Raw genomic sequence first — 19,865 nt, 5'->3', positions numbered from 1 at the left:
TTTGTTCTGCCTCCCGTGAATTCTCTCACCACCGGCACCACCATCCCTGACCAGCAGGGACACCCCCCCCCCCATTCAAGCCTCTATAACATCACGGAGAAATACTGCGGACATGTTTTGAGAAAACAGCAAAATACAAAATTGAAAGGTAAAAGTGAAGTGTAAAATCATGTGCGTGCACAGACAAGGACGAGATGGGGAAACGCAAGAACAAAATTAGTTCCTTTGTTAAGTGGATTTATTTTTTTCTGCTTTGAAATACATTTTTTATTACAATAATATTTATACAACAAACATGAAGATAAATTAGAGTGGAATGAAACAGAAATCCCAAAGTGTCCCTCTCAGAGATGGTATTGCTCCAAAAGGTACCAGAACACAATTTCTTACAGAAGAGATAACTTTATTTGGAGCCTTAGCTACAACTAACAGACAGAAACAGCGGACAAGAACAGCCACATCTTTAACCCCCAGTAGACGGTCCTTCACAGCCACAACACGTCATGCTGTCCCACTCTGGCTGCTCTAGGCACATTCCCCATGCACTGCCTGGTCCTAGAGATCTCTGTGTTTATGACTTTTCTGAAAAAGCTGCAAGCACTTGGGAATGGCAGGCTTTGCCATGCCTAGCACAGTGCTGGGTTACCACTTAAGTTTCTTGCCAGATGAAGGCTAATTAATGCAGCCTGCTGGGTTAGACCCTGATGATCTCTTACTTTTTGCCTATTAATATATCAAATAATGTTGACATGTCTAAGTACATCCCAGAGGCATGCCTAAGGAAGCAAGCGTGTAATAGTTCCCCAGCACTACAGGAGCTCGCAAGGCACAAGCTGGAGCTCCATGTCCGATGATAAGCAGTGGAAACTGGAGGTACAAGAGTACTCTGTTCTACTGTGGTTTGATGTTGATTACATGGTTGATTTCAGGGTCATTCATGCTCCTGGAAGTCAGACGTATCCAGAAAAGAGAAGCCTGTGGATGTTGCCAACTCTGGGCTCCAGGATTATAAAACATCTTTAGGCACTCCCCTGTGCTACAAAAGAGGGCATTCAGCCTCCTGATTTGCAATAAAGTCCTCTTTCTCCATCTAGCCATCAGCTTCAGTAAATGGGGGACTTGGACAGAAACCTTTACGTCCCTTTCCTGATGGTCGGGAGCATGGAACAAATACAGCATCTGTAAGTTTCAAAAGCTAAAAGGAAAATACATCCTTAAGACTTTCCCGTGTTCCCCAGCAGCGGCTGCAGAAAGAGCCCCGCGGTTCCAAACACACAGACAATTATAAATACCCAAAGAAAGACCCTGTCCACCACCATGGCTACGTATTTCCAGTCGTCTTCTACCTGAAAGGCAAACAAAAAGTTGAAACGATTAAAAAATATATACGGAAACCTTGGGAAATGCACTCATAAATAAACTGCTTCTTTTTCAAAGAAAACTTCCCTGGCAATTTTTAAAGCAAATATTAGTTTTATCCTGGTTAAGCCATGTTGCCTAGAGAGTTCACAGAACTTTTGTCCAAAGAGCGTGGGTATGCAAACCCTTCCACGCCTCATGCGGATGGTAACAGAGTTAGCAGGACGCACGGGGCACAAAAGACTTTTCCTGCAAAAAAAGCACTCCCGAGATAGCTCAACCTTTGCCATTGGCACTGAATATTCTGAGTTGTTGGCAAGTCTGGGAACCAGGTTGGAGGCAGGGACTGCAGGACATGAGGAAGGATGGAGGGCCCCCTTCTCAGGCATAGGCAGCCCTCCAGCCCGCAAGAAATGCTGCTGTGGAGAGTCCATTGCATTTCTCATGTCTTTCTGATGAAGGATAGTTGAAGGCAGGCAGGGAACAGCCCCGGCCCGAGCCTCTCCCCAACCCCCCACCGCCCTAAGAGGAAACCACTACTAAAAGGACTTTACATCACCCTGGAAGGAGCCCTCCATCTTTTCCCCTACGACAGAAGCCTGATTGGGTGACAGGCGCAGGGAGGGCTTATCAGATAAAACAGCCCGCCAACAAGCCCATACAAACCCTAGATTAGAAACTCCCAGGGCAACCCTCTGGCATCCCCTCACTCCATGGGAGCTTTTATGCTATCACTTTTCTATCCCTCAATAAACCTTGCTTTGCTGCCCACCACTCTGTCTGGTCTACCTCCTCCTTCTTCAAAGCGGCACGACCAAGAACTGTGGGCACCGAGAGAGGGAAAACATTCTGTAACATTCCAGTTTCTGACCTCCATGTATTACGCCTCCTACTTACGCTTGAGACCTAGGTCTCGGGTTGTGTCTTGACATCCCTACCTGGTGATGTTTAAATCAATAACTCTTCCCTCCATGTTATGAAGGTGTCACCATGAGAGCACAGTTCTGGGCTCACCTGTCCCAGGATGCATTCCCCACCCCCTGCTTTGTGACCCGCAGTCACGGTACCCTCCTCTGCACCAACAGGATGGACAGATTTCAGGTCTCCAGCCGTCCTTTAACTAGGAGATACAGATGCCGGCGGCTGCAGTATGAGGTCAAACCCAGACACCTGGCACAGGTTTTCAGATGCCCTCAGCTGGTCATCCTGATGATGTGGGAAACTGGCATGATTTTCTTGAGCTCTCTCTTTGGAGGATGGGGGAGGTCCTTGCTGCTATAGGTAGATTTTGGGCAACAAAAACAGAATAGGTTGCTGCTAAAAATAACCCTGAGGCTCATTCAGTCTGCACCTAAATCACTCTACAGTAGCAATCAGTGGGGCTGGAATTGCAGAGGACTCACTCCCCTCTTCCAGCACGCTCAGACTACAGGCTGATTTGCGAGCAGGTCTCCCCATTCACCCTTCCCCCTGCCACTGTTGTTTTTGTTTTTGTTTTTTAAAGATTTTATTTATTTATTTGAGAGAGAGTGAGAGAGAGACTGTCAGGGAGAAGGTCAGAGGGAGAAGCAGATCCTCGTGGAACGGGGAGCCCGATGCGGGACTCGATCCTGGCATTCCGGGATCATGACCTAAGCTGAAGGCAGTTGCTTAACTAACTGAGCCACCCAGGTGCCCTCTGCCACTGTTTTTAAGAAGCACTTTCATTGGGCACCTGGAGGTGGTTTTAGCAACTGCCTTCGGCTCAGGTCATGATCCTGGAGTCCTGGGATCGAGGCCCACTTCAGGCTCCCTGCTTGTTGGGGAGCCTGCTTCTCCCTACCCTCCCTGCTCTCATGCTGTCTCTCAAATACATAAATAAAATCTTAAAATAAAAAAAAAAGAAAGAAAAAGAAAAACTTTCATTAACCAAGTTTGTCCTGAATGTTTACTTTAACCAGATTTCACTGGAGTTACCATTGTGGAGGTGGAGGTTTGCCATGAAGCTGTGGTTTACTTCACCCATAACTGTATAATAACCACTTGGTCTTAGAGTAATTCTCCTTACCCTCTTGGAAAGAGAACTCACATATTGCTGATCTATAAAATGCCTCTAAGCCTGCTGCAGGTGGACAGACTAGAGGGGCTATGTACCTACCTCCTTTGTTTCATTTTGGTTCTTCATGTTTTCTGCTATGAACTGAACACTATTAATTACATCTTCGACATCAGGTGAGGGCTCTGAACTCTCAGCCATCCATTCTAAAGGGTGATGGCTTAATCTTCTCTTGCTGGTGGCAAGCTCTCTTGACTTCGGACAGCGGCAACATGCCGTAGGAAGTTTGGTCTCTCTGCGATGGTCAAAGTTGACTTTGGTGGACCTACTGGAAATGCCTTTGGAGTTTTTATCAGAACTCATCTCCCTCTTCTTGTCCAGAGGTCTCCTCATCATCAGGATCTGGGGTAACAGCTGGAGGAAAACCATCTTCACCCACTTGGGCATGGTGTGTGTTGTTGGGGTGCGAAAATGTATGTTCAACACGAACACGGTCACCGCAATGGACAGGGTGACAAAGATCATGGTGAACAGCAGGTATTCACCCACCAGTGGGATCACGAGAGACGTGGACGGGATGGTTTCCGTGATTACGAGCAAGAACACAGTCAGAGAAAGCAGAACTGAAATACAAAGTGTCACCTTCTCACCACAATCAGAAGGAAGGTAAAAGACCAGCACAGTTAGAAATGAAATAAAGAGACAGGGGATGATCAAATTAATGGTATAAAACATTGGCAATCTTCTAATGTAAAAAGAATAGGTTATATCTGTGTATATCTCCTCACAACAGTTGTATTTTATGTCATGCTTGTAACCAGAAGCATCAATAATTTCCCATTCACTGTTTTCCCAAAAATCATTCATATCCACTTTAGATCCAATGATTAGAAGATCAATTTCCGCTTTGTCATATGTCCAGGAACCAAATTTCAGAGAACAATTTTGATGATCAAAAGGGAAAAAAGTGATATCCATAGGACAGGAACTCTTGAAAATAGCTGGTGGGGTCCAGGTTATCATGCCATCATATTTAAGGAGAGCTTTTGTCTTGCCTTCAACTTGAAAATCACCAACAGCACTGCAAAGTAAACCAGACACCATTAGTAACACTCCCTTTGCTGTACCAAAGGCAACTTCGGAAAGAGACTACTTCTGTCAGAAGCCCATACTTGTTGTAGAGAACAATGTCTGGCTTCCAGATCTTATCCGCAGGAACACGTAGAGTCTCAATGCCATCATATTCCATTGGGTTCCAGCGCAATTTATAATCATTCCAGATCTAAAGGTAGTAGAAGTCAATTGAATAAAAAATTCTTAGTAACCTTCTTCCAGTGTTAATTCTATATTGGTTTAGCAGGGATTTTGGAAAAAGTATGTTCTAATTTAAAGGGTACATTGGAGGGCACTTAGCTGGCTCAGTCAGTAAAGCATGCAACTCTTGATCTCAAGGTCATGAGGTCAAGCCCCACACAGACCATAGAACCTATTTTAAAAAATAAATAAAGAGTACGTTGGTTTTTCTTTTTTCCTTTTTCTTTCTTTTTTTTTCTTTTTTTTTGGGGGGGGGTGAGAGACAGATTGAGAGGAAGAGAACAAGCAGGGGGAGGGGCAGAGAAAGAAGCAGACTCGCCACTGAACACGGAACCATGCGAATTCCATCACAGGACCCTGGGATTATGACCTGAGCCAAAGGCAGACATTTAACCAACTGAGCCATCCAGGCACCCAAGAATACATTGGTTTCTATCAAAAGTTGAGAGGGTAAATCCGTGTGGAATAGAGGGCTACATAGCTGAGCTGATTTTGACAAATATAACTTAGATAATTAACTATTGATTATTAATTAGCTAGCCAAGTTTAAAAAACTCAACTTGTATGTTCCATAGACTATATTCACACTGGAGTAGCAACTCATTTCTAATATTAAAAAGATAGTTCAAGTGTACAATGATGAACTTATTACAAAGTCTGTGTAAAAGATTAAGACAAGAGGGAAGCATGAGATGGTATAACTGATAAAACCAGCTGGTGCTCTCATACTCAGTTCCTGACTTCCTAGGTCTGGCTCAGCAGGACCAAAGGTGGGCAAGCAACTGACTCTGGGGCTCAAGTTACAGATAGAAATAGGATACCTGAGGGCAGAAACCAGAAGGGAGAAGTCTCTATGTCCCGGAGAACTTTATCACTATGTTTCTGCACCTGTGAAGTTTACATCAAGCAGCTGTGACCAGAGCTGAACTTTAGGCTTTGGTGACAGATAATATTTTACGCTCTGTTATAAGTTGGAGATGGAAAGAGGGAATGCTAGCAGAGTTTATCCATTAGACATTGTTAGGCTGGTGCATAAGTAAGACACGTCTAAGGGAAGGACACATACGTGACGTAGCCACAGATTGGTTTCCATGATCTGGTTGACTTCATCCTGGGAAAAAGAAACAGTATTTTTTAGCCTTAAATGTACTTGCTAATACAGGGGGATCGTAGAACAAGAATTACAACAAAGGAGAGCCAAATCTGAGTTATTCATACTAATGGAGGAAGAAAAAAAAAAGGACTAAAAAAGCAACTTGTAAAATATAACCAGAAATATATTTTCACATCTGGTCCTAACCCTGTTGACTTTGAGAGAAAATGTGGCTTAAAACTGTCTTTCAAATCTGATTTAAGTCTCACGTCTTCTATGAAAACTTTTTTTTTTTTAAAGATTTTATTTATTTATTTGAAAGAGTGTGAGAGAGAGCATGAACAGGGGAAAGGAGCAGAGGGAGAGGGAGGAGACCCTCTGCTGAGCAAGGACGTTGACTCCAGGTTCTATCCCAATCCCAGGAACCCGAGATCATGACTTGAGCTAAAAGCAGAAGCTTAACCAACTGAGCCACCCAAGTGCCCCAGTTGGTAAGCTTGGGGAATGCACTGTGGGCCACTGGGAACACCCAATAGCTTCCAAGCTGTTGTGTTGTAAGGTTGATGAAAGTTCTGGATATGTTTTCTGTGGTTTTCCCACTGAAGGCTGTTAGCTGCTTATGAACACATTATATTTGGGATATTGACCTGAACTGTTTTCTTTCAGATAGCTCCATGACTCTCTTCAGACCATTTAGTTACCAGCTTAAACTATCTCCTCAGAGAAGCCTTCTTTGACCATGCTGTCTAAAACAGATATGTGTGCACACATGTGTAAGTATGTGTCCATCCCTCTCTATTTTTCTTCATGGGATTTATAACTGTTATTGATGTTTTTGTCTCCCCAATTAACCGTTTAGACACATGAAGGTAGGGAATTTTTCCATCCTGTTTACTGCTGCAGTCCTAGCATTTATATAGCACATAGTAGGTACTCAATAAATATATGAACAATGAATGATTGAAGCAATCAGCATGGCTTGGAAAAGAATTGGGATGTGTTGCTGCGGAGGGGTAGTCCCAGCTGGAAAACTCCATGGTGAGCTGAGGCTGACATTTCAAGGGGCAATTGGGCTCAGGACTCAGAGCCTAGAGAGTGCTGAGCACAGCTGAGGTTGGTAGGTTTTCAAGGACTGGGGGTGAAGATGGTAAAAACGATGAATCAGGTTCTGATACTTATCACCGTCTGCAGTAATTCCCCTCCCCTCCCACTGCCCTTCACTTCCTCCCTTCATGGAATCATAAATCTTTACAAGCTGCAGAGATCAGAAAGGCTTCACAAGGAGCGCTTGGGTGGCTCATCAGTTAAGCAGCTGCCTTAGCTCAGGTTATGATCCTGGGGTCCTGGCACTGGGATCGAGCCCCATGTCCAGCTGCCTGCTCAGAAGGGAGTCTGCTTCTCTCTCTCCTTATGCTTCTCCCCCTGCTCCTTCTCTCTCTTTAATAAATAAATAAAATCTTAAAAAAAAAAAAAAGAAAAGAAAAAGAAAGGTTTCACAAAAGAGGTGAGACTTAAATCAGATTTGAAAGACAGTTTTAAGCCACATTTTCTCTCAAAGTCAACATAGTTTGAGCTCTCTCTCAAATAAATAAATAAAATCTTTTTAAAAAATAAAAACAACTTACAAACCTTGCTTTACAAGATACATGGACACCCTCAGAATAAATGAATTCAACTGTGTTTGACAGAGCTGTGGCCAGGACTCAGGCCCCCAATCTGCTGTTTTTCACTAAGCTGCTCTCTAGTTCACTACTGCCCCTGCCAAGCTTCCTTCTTCAAATGGGTTTGTATTAAGTCATGGTAAGCCGCAGGGTTTTAAAAGTTCAACAAAGGAGTTACATTTATGGTTTCCTACTAGCCAGGAAAAGCAAAAACAAAAAAACAAAAAACAAAACCAACCAACCAAACAAACAAACCAAAAAAAGGTTATACTTATCCATTGGCCAAGCAGTCCATGACTTTATAATTACCCAAGCCTAAAGCTGGTGCCTTCTGCTTAAGAAAAGTTCATGTTGTGCCCTATAGATTCTAGCAAAACCATGTCAATAAATCCACTGGCTTCCAATCAGGAATGGACTAACTATGAAGTCTAGAAAGGTCTCAGAGGTACATGTCATAAGTATCTTCCAAGGACTGCGTCTTCACTGTACACTAGTATACTGTGTTGATAGAACTAGTGTACACTGTGAACTGGTACACTGTGTTCAGATCATTCACATCCGTTGGCAATATCATCCTGACAATATCCCCTTCTGCCCTCCAACACGTCCACAAGCTGGTGAGGCACCATGTGGTGTGGACATCGTCAGGGGTGTCATCCAACTTTATGGATCAGAACTTGTTCTGACAAGTCTTATTTTCCAGCCAACTCCAAACCACACCAATGGTCATGGGCGCTGCCATCAGTCAGCACAGCTGGAGAAGGCCAGAGACCCACCAGTCCACATTCCTGGGACCATTGCCCTGTATCTCCTTCTTGGGAAAATAAATTAGTTGACACCCAGCCTGCCTCAAAGGATTAGAGTTACAATTTCAAATTGAGTAGCTTTTGGAGCACCAGAGAATGAGATGAGAAAGGCCAGGTGGACTACGCTTTGAAGGCCTTTAAGTTAGTCATTTCAGATATGGGAAGCCATAAAAACACTAGACAGGGGCTTTGTCTTAAATTCTATTGGGGGGACATCAGATATGCTCTTACACTGAAAGATCATCCACCCAGAAAACTTTGTGGCCAGAGTCATTCTGTAAGGCAGCAAAAACACTTCTGGGTAGAGCAGCAAAAGACTTAGAGAGTCTGAGAAGGGAATTGTTGGTTGGGCAGCCTGGCTGTACTGCATCAAAGAGCCCCCTCAGGGCTCACCATCACTCAAGGACAATAATGTATGGTCCACAGGGACTTCTCGTACCCCACCTGAGAACAGGTGGCTTCTATAGGAATGGCTACATTAATATCCAACAAAGTAGACTTCAGAAAAAAACAATTACTATAGACAAAGAGGGACATTATATAATGCTAGAAGGGTCAATTCACCAGGAAGACATAATGATCCTAACTGTATACACACCAAAACAATAGTCTTCAATGACATGAAACAAAAATTGATAAAGCTGAAAGAAGGAACAAACCCCCATTATAGTTGGAGACTTCAACACCACCTCCCTCAGCAACCAATAGAACCACTAGACAGAAAATCAGCAAAAACAGAGATCTGGAGAACATAATCAATCAACAGCCTCTGACTGACATATATAGAACACTTACTCAAAACAGCAGAATACCCATATTTTTCAAGTATGCATGGACTATTAACCAAGATAATAAACCATATTTTTATCATGAGCCATAAAATAAACCTCATAAAATTTAAAAGAATTGAAAATGTACAGTGTGAAAAAAAAAGAAAATGTACAGTGTGTTTTTTACCATAATGGAATCCAACTAGAAATCAATAACAAAAGATAACAAGAAAATCTCTAAACCCACAGGAACTAAACAATACTCTTCTAAATAATCCATGGGTCAAAGAGGATGTCTCAAAGGAGATTTTTTAAAAGATTTTATTTATTTGCTTATTTAAAAGAGAGAGAGAACACATGCTTGCACATGAGCAGGAGGAGGGGCAGGGGGAGAGGAAGAAAGAGAATCCAAAGCAGACTCTGCACTGAGCACAGAGCCCTATGCAGCATTTGATCTTACAACCCTGAAATCATGACTTGAACCGAAATCAAGAGTCAGATGCTTAACTGACTGAGCCATCCAGGTGTCCCTCAAAGAAGATTTTAAAAAATACATAGAACTGAATGAAAATGAAAACATAAAATATCAGAACATGAAGGACATAGCTTTAAAACAGTGCTGAAAATAAAATTATAACATTATATACTTATATTATAAATAAAGAAAGCCCTCAAGTGAATAATCCAAGTTTGTACTTCAAGAATTAGGGGGGGAAAGCACAAAATGAACCCAAAGCAAGCTTAAGGAAGGAAAAATAAAGATAAGGATAGAAATTATGGGGCACCTGGCTGGCTCAGTCATTGGAGCATGCAACTCTTGAGATCTTGCAAGTTGTGAGTTTGAGCCCCACATTGGATGTAGAGATTACTTAAATAAAAAATAATAAATTTTTTAAACAGAGTAGATATCAATAAAATTGAAAAGGAAAACAATAAGGAAAAATCAGTGAAATAAAAGCTGATTCTATTGGGAAAATAAACAACAAAATTGATGAACCTCTAACATGATTGGCATAAATAAAATCAAGGACACAACTCACCAACATCAGAAATGAAATAGGAACACTACAGATCCTGTAACCATTAAAAAGAATAGACAATATTATAAACAACTTTATCATACACCCCAAAATTTAAAAGAAGTGGATTAAAACCTCAAGAGCCACAAATTACCTGAATTCAAAGAAGATGAAGTTGACAGTCTGAATAGCCTATAGCCATTTTAAAAAATTGGATTTATAGTTAAAAACTCCTGGAAAAGAAGTCTCTAGATGTAGTAAGTTCCCCTTGAGAATTCCAGCAACTATGTAAAGAAGAAGTATTATCAATTCCATATGATCTCTTCCAGAACATAGAAGAAGATGGATCAATTCCAAATATTTTTTTATGAAGTATTATCCTGACACAAAACCCAAAGACAGTACAAAAAAAGAAAATTATAGATCAATATCTGTTGTGAACCCATCAATAAAGTAGTAGAAAACTGAGTCCAACAATATATAAAAAGTTATACATCATGACTAATGAGATGTAAGAATGGTTCAACATTCAAAAATCAATCAATATAATTTACCATATCAACAAGGTAATGAAGAAAATTGATATGTCATATCAATTGATGCAAACAAAAGCATTTAACAAAAGCTCAACATCAACTCATGATAAAAACTCTCTGAAAACTGGGAATAGAGGAGAACTTCTTCAACTTGATGAAAAGCTCTATAAAATGCTTACAGCTGGGGCACCTGGGTGACTCAGTGGGTTAAAGCCTCTGTCTTCGGCTCACGTCACGATCTCAGGGTCCTGGATTCGAGCCCCACATTGGGGGGGGGTCTCTGCTCAGTGGGGAGCCTGCTGCCTCCTCTCTCTCTGCCTGCCTCTCTGCCTACTTGTGATCTCTCTCTGTCAAATAAGTGAATAAAATATTATTAAAAAATGCTTACAGCTATCATTATACTAAACAGTGAAGGACTGAATACCTTCTCCTTAAGATTGAGAACAAGGCAAAGATGTCCACTCTCACCACTCTTATTCAACACAGTACTGGGAATTCTAGTCAATGTAATACTGCAAGAAAAAGGGTGGGGGGAGGACAGATTGAAAAGAAAGAAATAAAATTATCTCTATTTGCACATGACATGGTTGCCTACATAGGAAAATCCATGGAATCTATAAAAATACTGAAACTAAGAAGTGAGTTCAGCAAGATCTCAGGATAACAAGATCAACATACAAAAATCAATTCAATTTCCACATACTAACAATGAACATGAAGAAACCAAAATTAAAAGCACATTATTTTCAATTGCTTCAAATAATACAAAATACCTACATCTACACATAATCCTGCATGAATGGGATCTGTATGCTGAAAATTACAAAATGCTATGAAGAAAGAGCCAAATGAATGGAGAACTATCTTGCATTCATGGGTTGGAAGACTCAACAACAGTAAAAATGTCACTTCTCCCTAAATTAATCTATAGATGTAATGCGATTCCTTTCAAAATCCCAGCAGGGTTTTTTGTATATATAAGCAGCTTATTTTAAGACTTAGACCCCAGAATAACTAATATGATTGTGGCAAAGGAGAATAAGGTGACATGAATCACTCTGGCCAATATTAAGACTTGCTGAGCGCCTGAGCGGCTTATCTGGTTAATGTCCACCATCGGCTCAGGTCATGATCTCATGGTCCTGGGATCAAGCCCTCCATCAGCCTCCCTGCTCAGTGGGGAGTCTAACTCCCCTCTCCCTCTGCCCCTTTCCCTGCTCCTACTCTCTCTCTAATAAATAAATAAAATCTTTTAAAATTAAAAAAAAAAAAAGACAATACAGCTACAGTAATCAAGATTGGGTGGTAGTGGTGGAAGGTTAGTCACATAGATCAATGGAATGGAACAGAGGACCCTGCAATAGACCCACACAAATACACTCAACTGATTTTTCACAAAAATGCACAGTCAGCTCAACGGGGAAAGGGATAGACTTTTCAACAGATGATACTGGAGAACCCACCCCACCCCCACCAAACAGACCAAGCCTCACATTTTATACAAAATTTTTTTTTTTTTAAAAACTCAAAATGGATCACAGTCTTGAATGAGAAACATAAATAAAACTTTAAGGAAAAAAAAAAAGAAAATCTCTGGGACCTGCAATAAGACAAAGACTTAGGCTTAACACCAAAAGCAAAAAAACATAAAAGGAAAAATTGATAAATTGGACCTCATAAAAATGGAAAAGTTTGAGTGAAAGCCCACATGAAAAAGATGAAAAAAGAAGCTACAAACTAGGGTAAAATATAGCTGGCTCTTGAATACACAGGTTTGAACTGTGTAGGTCCATTTATATGTAGAATTTTTAGGACATGGTGCTATAAATGTATTTTCTCTTTCTTATGATTTAATAACATTTTATTTTTTCTTCCTTTATTGTAAGAATACAGACTATAACACATGTAACATATAAAATATGTGTTAAATAAGTGTTTATGTAACCAGTAAGGCTTTAGGCCAATACTAGACTATTAGTAGTTAGGTTTTGGAGAAGTCAAAAATTATTTGAAGAATTCTGACTATGGTAGGGGCAGGTGTCTCTAACCCCTGCATTACTCAAAGGTCAACTGTATACGCAAAGCATTTATCTGGCAAAGCATTAGTACCTAGAATATAGCAAGAACTCTCAACACTGAAGAGTTAAAAAAAAAAAAAAAGCCAATTAGAAAATGGGCAAAAACCATGAACAAACATTTCACCAAAGAAGATATACAGATGGCAAATAAGCACATGGAAAACTGTTCTATATCATTAGTCATTAGGAAAATGCATATTAAAACTACAATGAAAAAAAAACTACAATGAAATATCATTATATACTTATTAGAATGGCTAAAATTAAAAAAAAAACAGTGATAACACCAAATACTGGTGAAGTTGTGGATAAACTGGATCACTTATTATTGCTGGTAGGAATGTAAAAGGATAGAGCCACTCTGGACAGCATTTTGGCAGTTTCTTAAAAAACTAAACATGCAACTACCATATGGCCCAGTAATCGCACACCTGGGGGTTTATCCCAGAGAAATAAAGATTTACATTCACACAAAAACCTAGACCCGAAAGTTCATAGCACTTGTGTAATAGAATGAAACTGGAATCAACCCAAATGTTCTTCAGCCAATGAAAAGTAAAATGAATTGCAATGCAAATATACCCACGAAATACTACTCTGTACCAAGAAGAAATGAACTATTGATATAATTAACAACTGGGATGAGTATCCAGAAAATTATACTGAGTGCAAAAACCGATCCCACAAGATTACATACTATATTATTCCATTTTATATAAGTTTCTCAAAATGACAAAATTCTAGAAATGGAAGACATATTAGTGGTTGCCCCTGGGAAAACTGGGTGAAGTGTACAAGGGATCTTTCTATTATTTCTTACAACTGCATATGAATCTATAATATTATTTCAGTAAATAAAATTCAACTCAAAAAATAAATTTCCCAAGTCTCCCTCACAGCTAGAGGTTGCCCATGAGATAGGAAGCCAAGGATGTTAGTAGGACTTCTAACAAAGCTCCTCAAGGAAGTCACAGATGTCTATTATCATGGTCTGTGTGATTGGCATCCCCTGGATGTTGTGCAGTGCCTAACCTGAACAACCGAACACAGTGGTACAGTCACTAACACCATGAATCCACCTGGTGTTAACCTTCTAAACTTGTTTTATTAAGGCTGTGCTATTTTTTAAAATCTCTGAGAGCAGCCAAATGCAAATGTCAAAATCTGTATTCTTCTGTCCCCACCCACCATCCTCAGAACAATGACCTGAAAGAGTATATCAACCAGGAATTTGAAGTGATGCTGTGCAGTGAAATAGACTAACTTTAGGTGAAACTTACTTTACAACAATCCCTCCACAGCAAATTATGGCTCCCAGCCCAGTAGGAGGCCAGTAACCAGTACAACACTATTTGGGGGTAGAGAGGACCAGGATAGGTACCAAATAAATATTTTTTAAAGGCATGACTGGGTCCATCTAAGCAAAACAAAACATGTGACTTTTTTTTAATACCAATACGTACCAGTATATACATACTTCCAACTTGGGCCAGAAGCCAGAGGACCAGGCCAGGGTCAGCCTCATACACCGGGAAGCATGGACTGGAGAAATATCATGGGCCCTGACCTCACATCTGTAATTAAAGTCTTTCCCCAGTGAACCTTGAGAACCTTGGGAACCATCACTGTTTCCCAAGGGGCGAAGTCCTTATCCATAGACTGGGACCGATGAAAGGGGCTCCCTTTTCAGTGCACTGCTATCTCTCTGGAGACGCTTTATCCTCACCCCCTACATCCTGAGCCTGCCTATTCCTGGAATTTGGTCCAAGCCAGCTCAGCCCTGTCCCATGACTTGGGGCTAGAACCCTGCTCTATGTTGTAATATCAGGGCACGCTACCTCCTCTCCTGCCAACGAGGACATGAAGATTATTCAAAAAGAACTGCAGTCCTACTTTCCCTTGAACTCAGGAGCCATAAATTAAAGTAAGAACTCCAAATTCCCATCTGTTTCTTTTTTTTTTTCCCCAGGGCTCGATGGAACTCTATATTAAAGAAGGTGATTTATTCTTTCCTTTCTTGCATAATGTAGAAGACTTAGAGCCATTCTTTTTCTATGGAGTGAAAAGAACATGAGCTTTGGAGTCGGGATGGGCTTGATTAAGACCCCAGTTCCAGGGGCACCTGGGTGGCTCAGTGGGTTAAGCCACTGCCTTCAGCTCAGGTCATGATCTCAGGGTCTTGGGATCGAGTTCCGCATCGGGCTCTCTGCTCAGCAGGGAGCCTGCTTCCCTTCCACTCTCTCTGCCTGCCTCTCCATCTACTTGTGATTTCTCTCTGTCAAATAAATAAATAAAATCTTTAAAAAAAAAAAAAGACCCCAGTTCCACCAGGTTATAGTCCTATGACCTTAAGAAGGTTGCTTACCTGAGCTTCCCTCCAGCTGTAAAATGCAGCTGAAAGCAACTAAATGTAGACACAGTGACTGGTGCCTAATAGATGCACAGTGAAGTTAGCTCCCTCTGTATTCTCCCTTCAACCTCCCTTTCCCCTCTTTGTTTCATCAACTCCCTCTTAAAGCACTTCTGGAAAGACACTGCCTTGATGTGAGTAATTACGGCTTCAATGGGAAAGGGTCTTCTTCCCAACCGGAGGGCTTTGAAGACCCAGCATTCATGCAAATGTGTGTTTGTTCATATTTTTAAATTTTCTATATTTACCACATGCAATAACTGGGACAAGGTCGAGAATTGCTTGGCTGCCCCACCTCCACCCCTGGCAGAGTCAGGGTTCCTCCGGGAACCAGTGGTGAATTGGTGGCACTTACCACATTGGCCAGTTGTGTGATGGCCACTTCAAAATGCACCGTGACGGGATCAGAAACGTTTTCTACAGGCCTGATGAACTGGTTATAATGAGAAAACAGTTTGTGGAAGAGTCTCTCTTCAGAGGCACAGGCGGCAGAACCTGCATGGCCAAGCAGACAGAGGGGTTAGAGAAGCAGAGAGGGTGCTCACAGATGAAGGGTGCTGGCAGCTTCCATCACCAGGTGACACGGGCAGTGGGATGTCTAAGCCAACGGAGCCCTCCCGCCCCTGCATTCTGTCCACCCACACAGACGGCCCCTGGAGCCCATTGTACCCTGTCTCTCTGAGCCTCAGTTGGTCTCCTCGGCCCTGAAGACGAAAAGAGTAATGCCCAGAACTGGTGTGATATCAAAAAAAAAAAAAAATATTGGCAAGAGCACTTTAAAAGTGTAATGCACACGTGTAAAGGGGTAACATGAACTCCAGTTTTTGCTTATGTCATTGAGGATAGCTCATGACCTCTTGGATCTGGTTATTAAGGAAGAGTCCTGCCCTTTCCTGTCAAAATGCTGATCCAACTACCTGTTTCTACAGTCAGTAAGGTGCTTAGCTGGGAAACCACCAAGCAAACTGAAATAACTAGTGCAAGGTCTCTGAGGCAAACTTATTTAAATAGTTTTTAAAGAATCCAAAATTAGGAATGCCTGGGTGGCTCAGTTATTAAGTGTCTGCCTTCAGCTTAGGTAGTGATCCCAGAGTGCTGGGATCGAGCCCCGCGTTGGGCTCCCTGCTCAGTGGGGAGCCTGCTTCTCTCTCTCCCATTCCCCCCCGCTTGTTTTCTGTCAAATAAATAAATAAAATTTTTAAAAAAAGAAAAGATTTCAGGGACGCCTGGGTGGCTCAGTTGGTTGAGCAGCTGCCTTCGGCTCAGGTCATGATCCCAGCGTCCTGGGATCGAGTCCCACATTGGGCTCCCTGCTCGGCAGGGAGTCTGCTTCTCCTCTGCCTCTGCCTGCCACTCTGTCTGCTTGTGCTCACTCTCGCTCCTCTCTCTCTCTGACAAATAAATAAAATCTTTAAAAAAAATTTTTTTTTAAAGAATCCAAAATTAGTTCTTAAATAATAGGATTTTAGTCACTAAATTTTAAGTAGTCTAATGTGTATGTATTTTCCCAAGAATGCATTAAAACTGGGTTACTTGCCTTCATTTGAAATAATCCATTTCATTAATACCCCTCTATATTTTCCCTTATAGAAGCCAAGTTTGACATCTGAAATACTGTTCTACAAATTTCCCAGAGGGATTTACACCTTGAAAGAAAGAAAATTAAAGGGACTGAAAATTTCTTCCGCAAAAATGAACAAAAGGATAGCTGTTGTATGACTAAATAAAGAGAGTCATTTGACAAATGCAGTGGGAAACACTGAAACTCTGGGCTTTCAGCAAGAAAGAACAAATTTAAATGTAAAATAGCACCCTTGCTACCATAATCAATAATGGTAGAAATTTTCTACATGAAACAGACAAGAAACAATTCACTCCATTACCCCATTACCCACCCCCCCCAGACCCTGTAGAGAAGCCTTCATGAGTCTTGAAGAGCAAGCAAGCTCCAGCCACCAGCACGTGGAAATGTGGTTTTCTTTAACAGAATAGCAGCTATTTCCAAGGCTTAACTTTTAAAATGAATAATCTTACTCTTAGGACTCATTTCCAGCACAGTACTATGACATGCTTCCCCAAAAAATGATGATGACCTTCGAAATGGAAGGGTTCATGGACTAAGTCATAGTATCAGCTAACAAATCACATTTTTAAAATATATATTAAATACAAATACAAATAAATCAGTCAAATATACCTATAGCAGAGATGGATAGAAAGCTGCATCATTATTATCACCATATTTTTAGTGGGACAATAAATAAGGTATGGTTTACAATGCTTCATTGTCCTCCCCACCCCAGCCCCTAAACCTCACGTTACATGTTAAACCTACCCAGTAAGAAATAGATTAATTAGCAGTTATAACTGTAGTCCTTCCTCTGCAGCCCCTGTACATGTTCGCTCATAAAATATCTCATCTCTGCTCCGTCAAGCACAGCTAGAAAAGAAGAGCAAAGGCATGTAGCTGAAAAGAGAATATGAGATAAAGCAGAAATAAAACCTACCTTTCAAGCAAGGCATGAAGACACAGAACCAGAGACACAAACCAAAGGGAAGAGGTGCCTGTCCCTGGCTGGTCAGCATGATTAAAACACACTTTGATCTCTTTTTCTAGTCAAAGGATTGTGGAAAACAGAGAGCTATCAGACAGCCACACGCATCAGACCTTTAAATCATCAGAGTCCCACTGCAATCCACGTGTGTCTTCTGTGAAATAAAAACATTCCCAAATGCAACACGGATGTTCCCAGGATCAGAGCCTAAGGCCAACAAAAGGGCAAATAAAAAGGATTCAACCAGATGTCAGATGAGTCATCACTTTCCTGTCACCCCAGATCCCTTTTCGTGCAAGAACAGTGAAGAGCAGCAGTGAGGGAACGCCGGGCAGGCAGGACCGAGGGAGGACGGGAAACACTGTCAGGCTTCGAGCTTTTCGTTGCACAGTCTGGGCAGTCATCCTTGGGGATGGGGGGCAGAAACACCCTTTGACTGAGCCCCAAGTCCAGGGAAAGCAGGTGCTGGGTCCCAGACAGTGTGTCCTGATTCACTGAGTTCTCTGGTTAATCAAGGCTTAGAAAACTTTCTACAATAGAACTTTCCTTTCCTGTGTTAATACGTGCGGCTTCGAGCAGCGCTCACCTGGTTTCGTCTGACTCCAGGGCTTCTGGTGTCTTGTCTTTCTGCGCTCAGCAATCACCATCCAGGACCAGAGATTAGGTGTCTGAGAACCAGAGGGATGTACTGAACTTGGGATGCCACCTGGACAGCCCTATGCTTATTGAAGCATCCTTGCCATCCACTGGCTTTGTCACAAGTTTCTTCTTGCCTCTAGTAGTGTCGATAGGGCTTCTGATGAACTGGGCCTTCTGGTCAGATTTTGGTGTTGGTTAAAGAGGAGGCAAATCCACAACAAAATGGGAAAGCAACCTGCAGAACGGGAGAAAATATTTGCAACCCCCTGTCTGAGAAGGAGTGAATATCCAAAATACATAAGGAACTCATAAAACACAGTATCAAACCCAATTAAAAAGTGGGAAACAACTTAAATAGACATTTTTCCAAAGAAAACATACGAATGTCCAACAGGTATACAAAAAGGATCTCCAAGTCCCTGATCAGCAGGGAATGCAAATCAACCATCGTAAGATCTTACCTCCCACCTGTTAGGATGGTTACTGCCAAAAAGACCAGAGATAAAAAGTGTTGGTGAGGTTGTGGAGAAAAGGAAATCGGGGGGCACCTGGGTGGCTCAGTGGGTTGGGCCGCTGCCTCCGGCTCAGGTCATGATCTCAGGGGGGTCCTGGGATCGAGTCCCGCGTCGGGCTTTCTGCTCATCGGGGAGCCTGCTTCCCTCTCTCTCTCTCTGGCTGCCTCTCTGTCTACTTGTGATTTCTCTCTGTCAAATTAATAAATTAAAAAATCTTAAAAAAAAAAAAAAAAGAAAAGAAAAAGAAAAGGAAATCGGTGCAGCTGCTGTGGAAAACAGTATGGGGTCCTTAAAAATTTTGAAAAAGAAACTACCAGGACTGTGAAACCACCATTCACTTGCCTCACACCTTTGCAGCCACCAATCTTACCTCACACTCAAAAGGAAGAGTAGGCCAGAGCTGGTGAGAGCTCTCTTCCTGCTGGGATGTCTATCAGTGTGCTGATTAGAGTCCTGCGGGCGGCTGAGGGTCACACGGTGATGTGTGAGACCAAGCCAACGAGGTGTAGCATGGGAAGCCCTTTGAGGCAGAGGACACCATAAGCTGCCAGGTGTCCAACATCACACTCACATACAGAGAAGGCCAAGTCGCACAACTGGAGTGGGTGTACACCTGAGGCAGCAAGACCTGCTCTCTCATTTTGCCTGACATGCTGAAAAACGTGCCCATTTTAAAGAGCATAAAAAATAAAACTAAGGCTCAGGTCCTGACCAGGAAAAAGCGCCTATTCTGAAAGCCCGAGTAGGGGCATCTGAGTGGCTCAGTGGGTTACATGTCTGCCTTGGGCTCAGGTCTTCATCCAGGGTCCTGGGATCGAGTCCCACATCAGGCTACCCTGCTGAGAAGGTGACCTACTTCTTTCTCCCTCTTCCCCTCCTCCTCCCCCTACTCATGTGCACTCTCTCTCTCTCTCAAATAAATAAAATCTTAAAAAAAAAAAAAAAAAGGAGGACACAGACTGCGGCATGGAAACATCTTCCAGAAGAGAAGGTAAATTTATCGTTCCAGGGCGCCTGGATGGCTCAGTGGGTTAAAGCCTCTGCTTTCAGCTCAGGTCATGGTCTCAGGGTCCTG

General features: G+C 42.0%; 1 protein-coding gene across 1 annotated transcript; it reads right to left on the bottom strand.

Annotated features, from left to right (window-relative positions):
- Positions 1-220: 220 nt before the first annotated feature.
- Positions 221-17,939, bottom strand: CHRNA6 (cholinergic receptor nicotinic alpha 6 subunit). The gene is made up of 6 exons (XM_004775713.3): positions 17,589-17,939; positions 15,437-15,576; positions 5,775-5,819; positions 4,567-4,676; positions 3,497-4,475; positions 221-1,346 (listed from the first exon to the last, which is right to left on the bottom strand). The coding sequence occupies exons 1-6, from the start codon at positions 17,665-17,667 to the stop codon at positions 1,215-1,217; spliced, it is 1,485 nt and encodes a 494-aa protein (XP_004775770.1). The 5' UTR covers positions 17,668-17,939; the 3' UTR covers positions 221-1,214.
- Between the last annotated feature and the right edge of the window lie 1,926 nt (positions 17,940-19,865).

This window comes from Mustela putorius, unplaced genomic scaffold (assembly GCF_011764305.1).
Source record: "Mustela putorius furo isolate JIRA1106 unplaced genomic scaffold, ASM1176430v1.1 tig00003976_pilon_pilon_pilon, whole genome shotgun sequence".
Taxonomy (NCBI): Eukaryota; Metazoa; Chordata; class Mammalia; order Carnivora; family Mustelidae; genus Mustela; species Mustela putorius.
The sequence above is the reverse complement of the archived record's forward strand: the minus strand, read 5'-3'. Positions and strand labels throughout refer to the sequence as shown.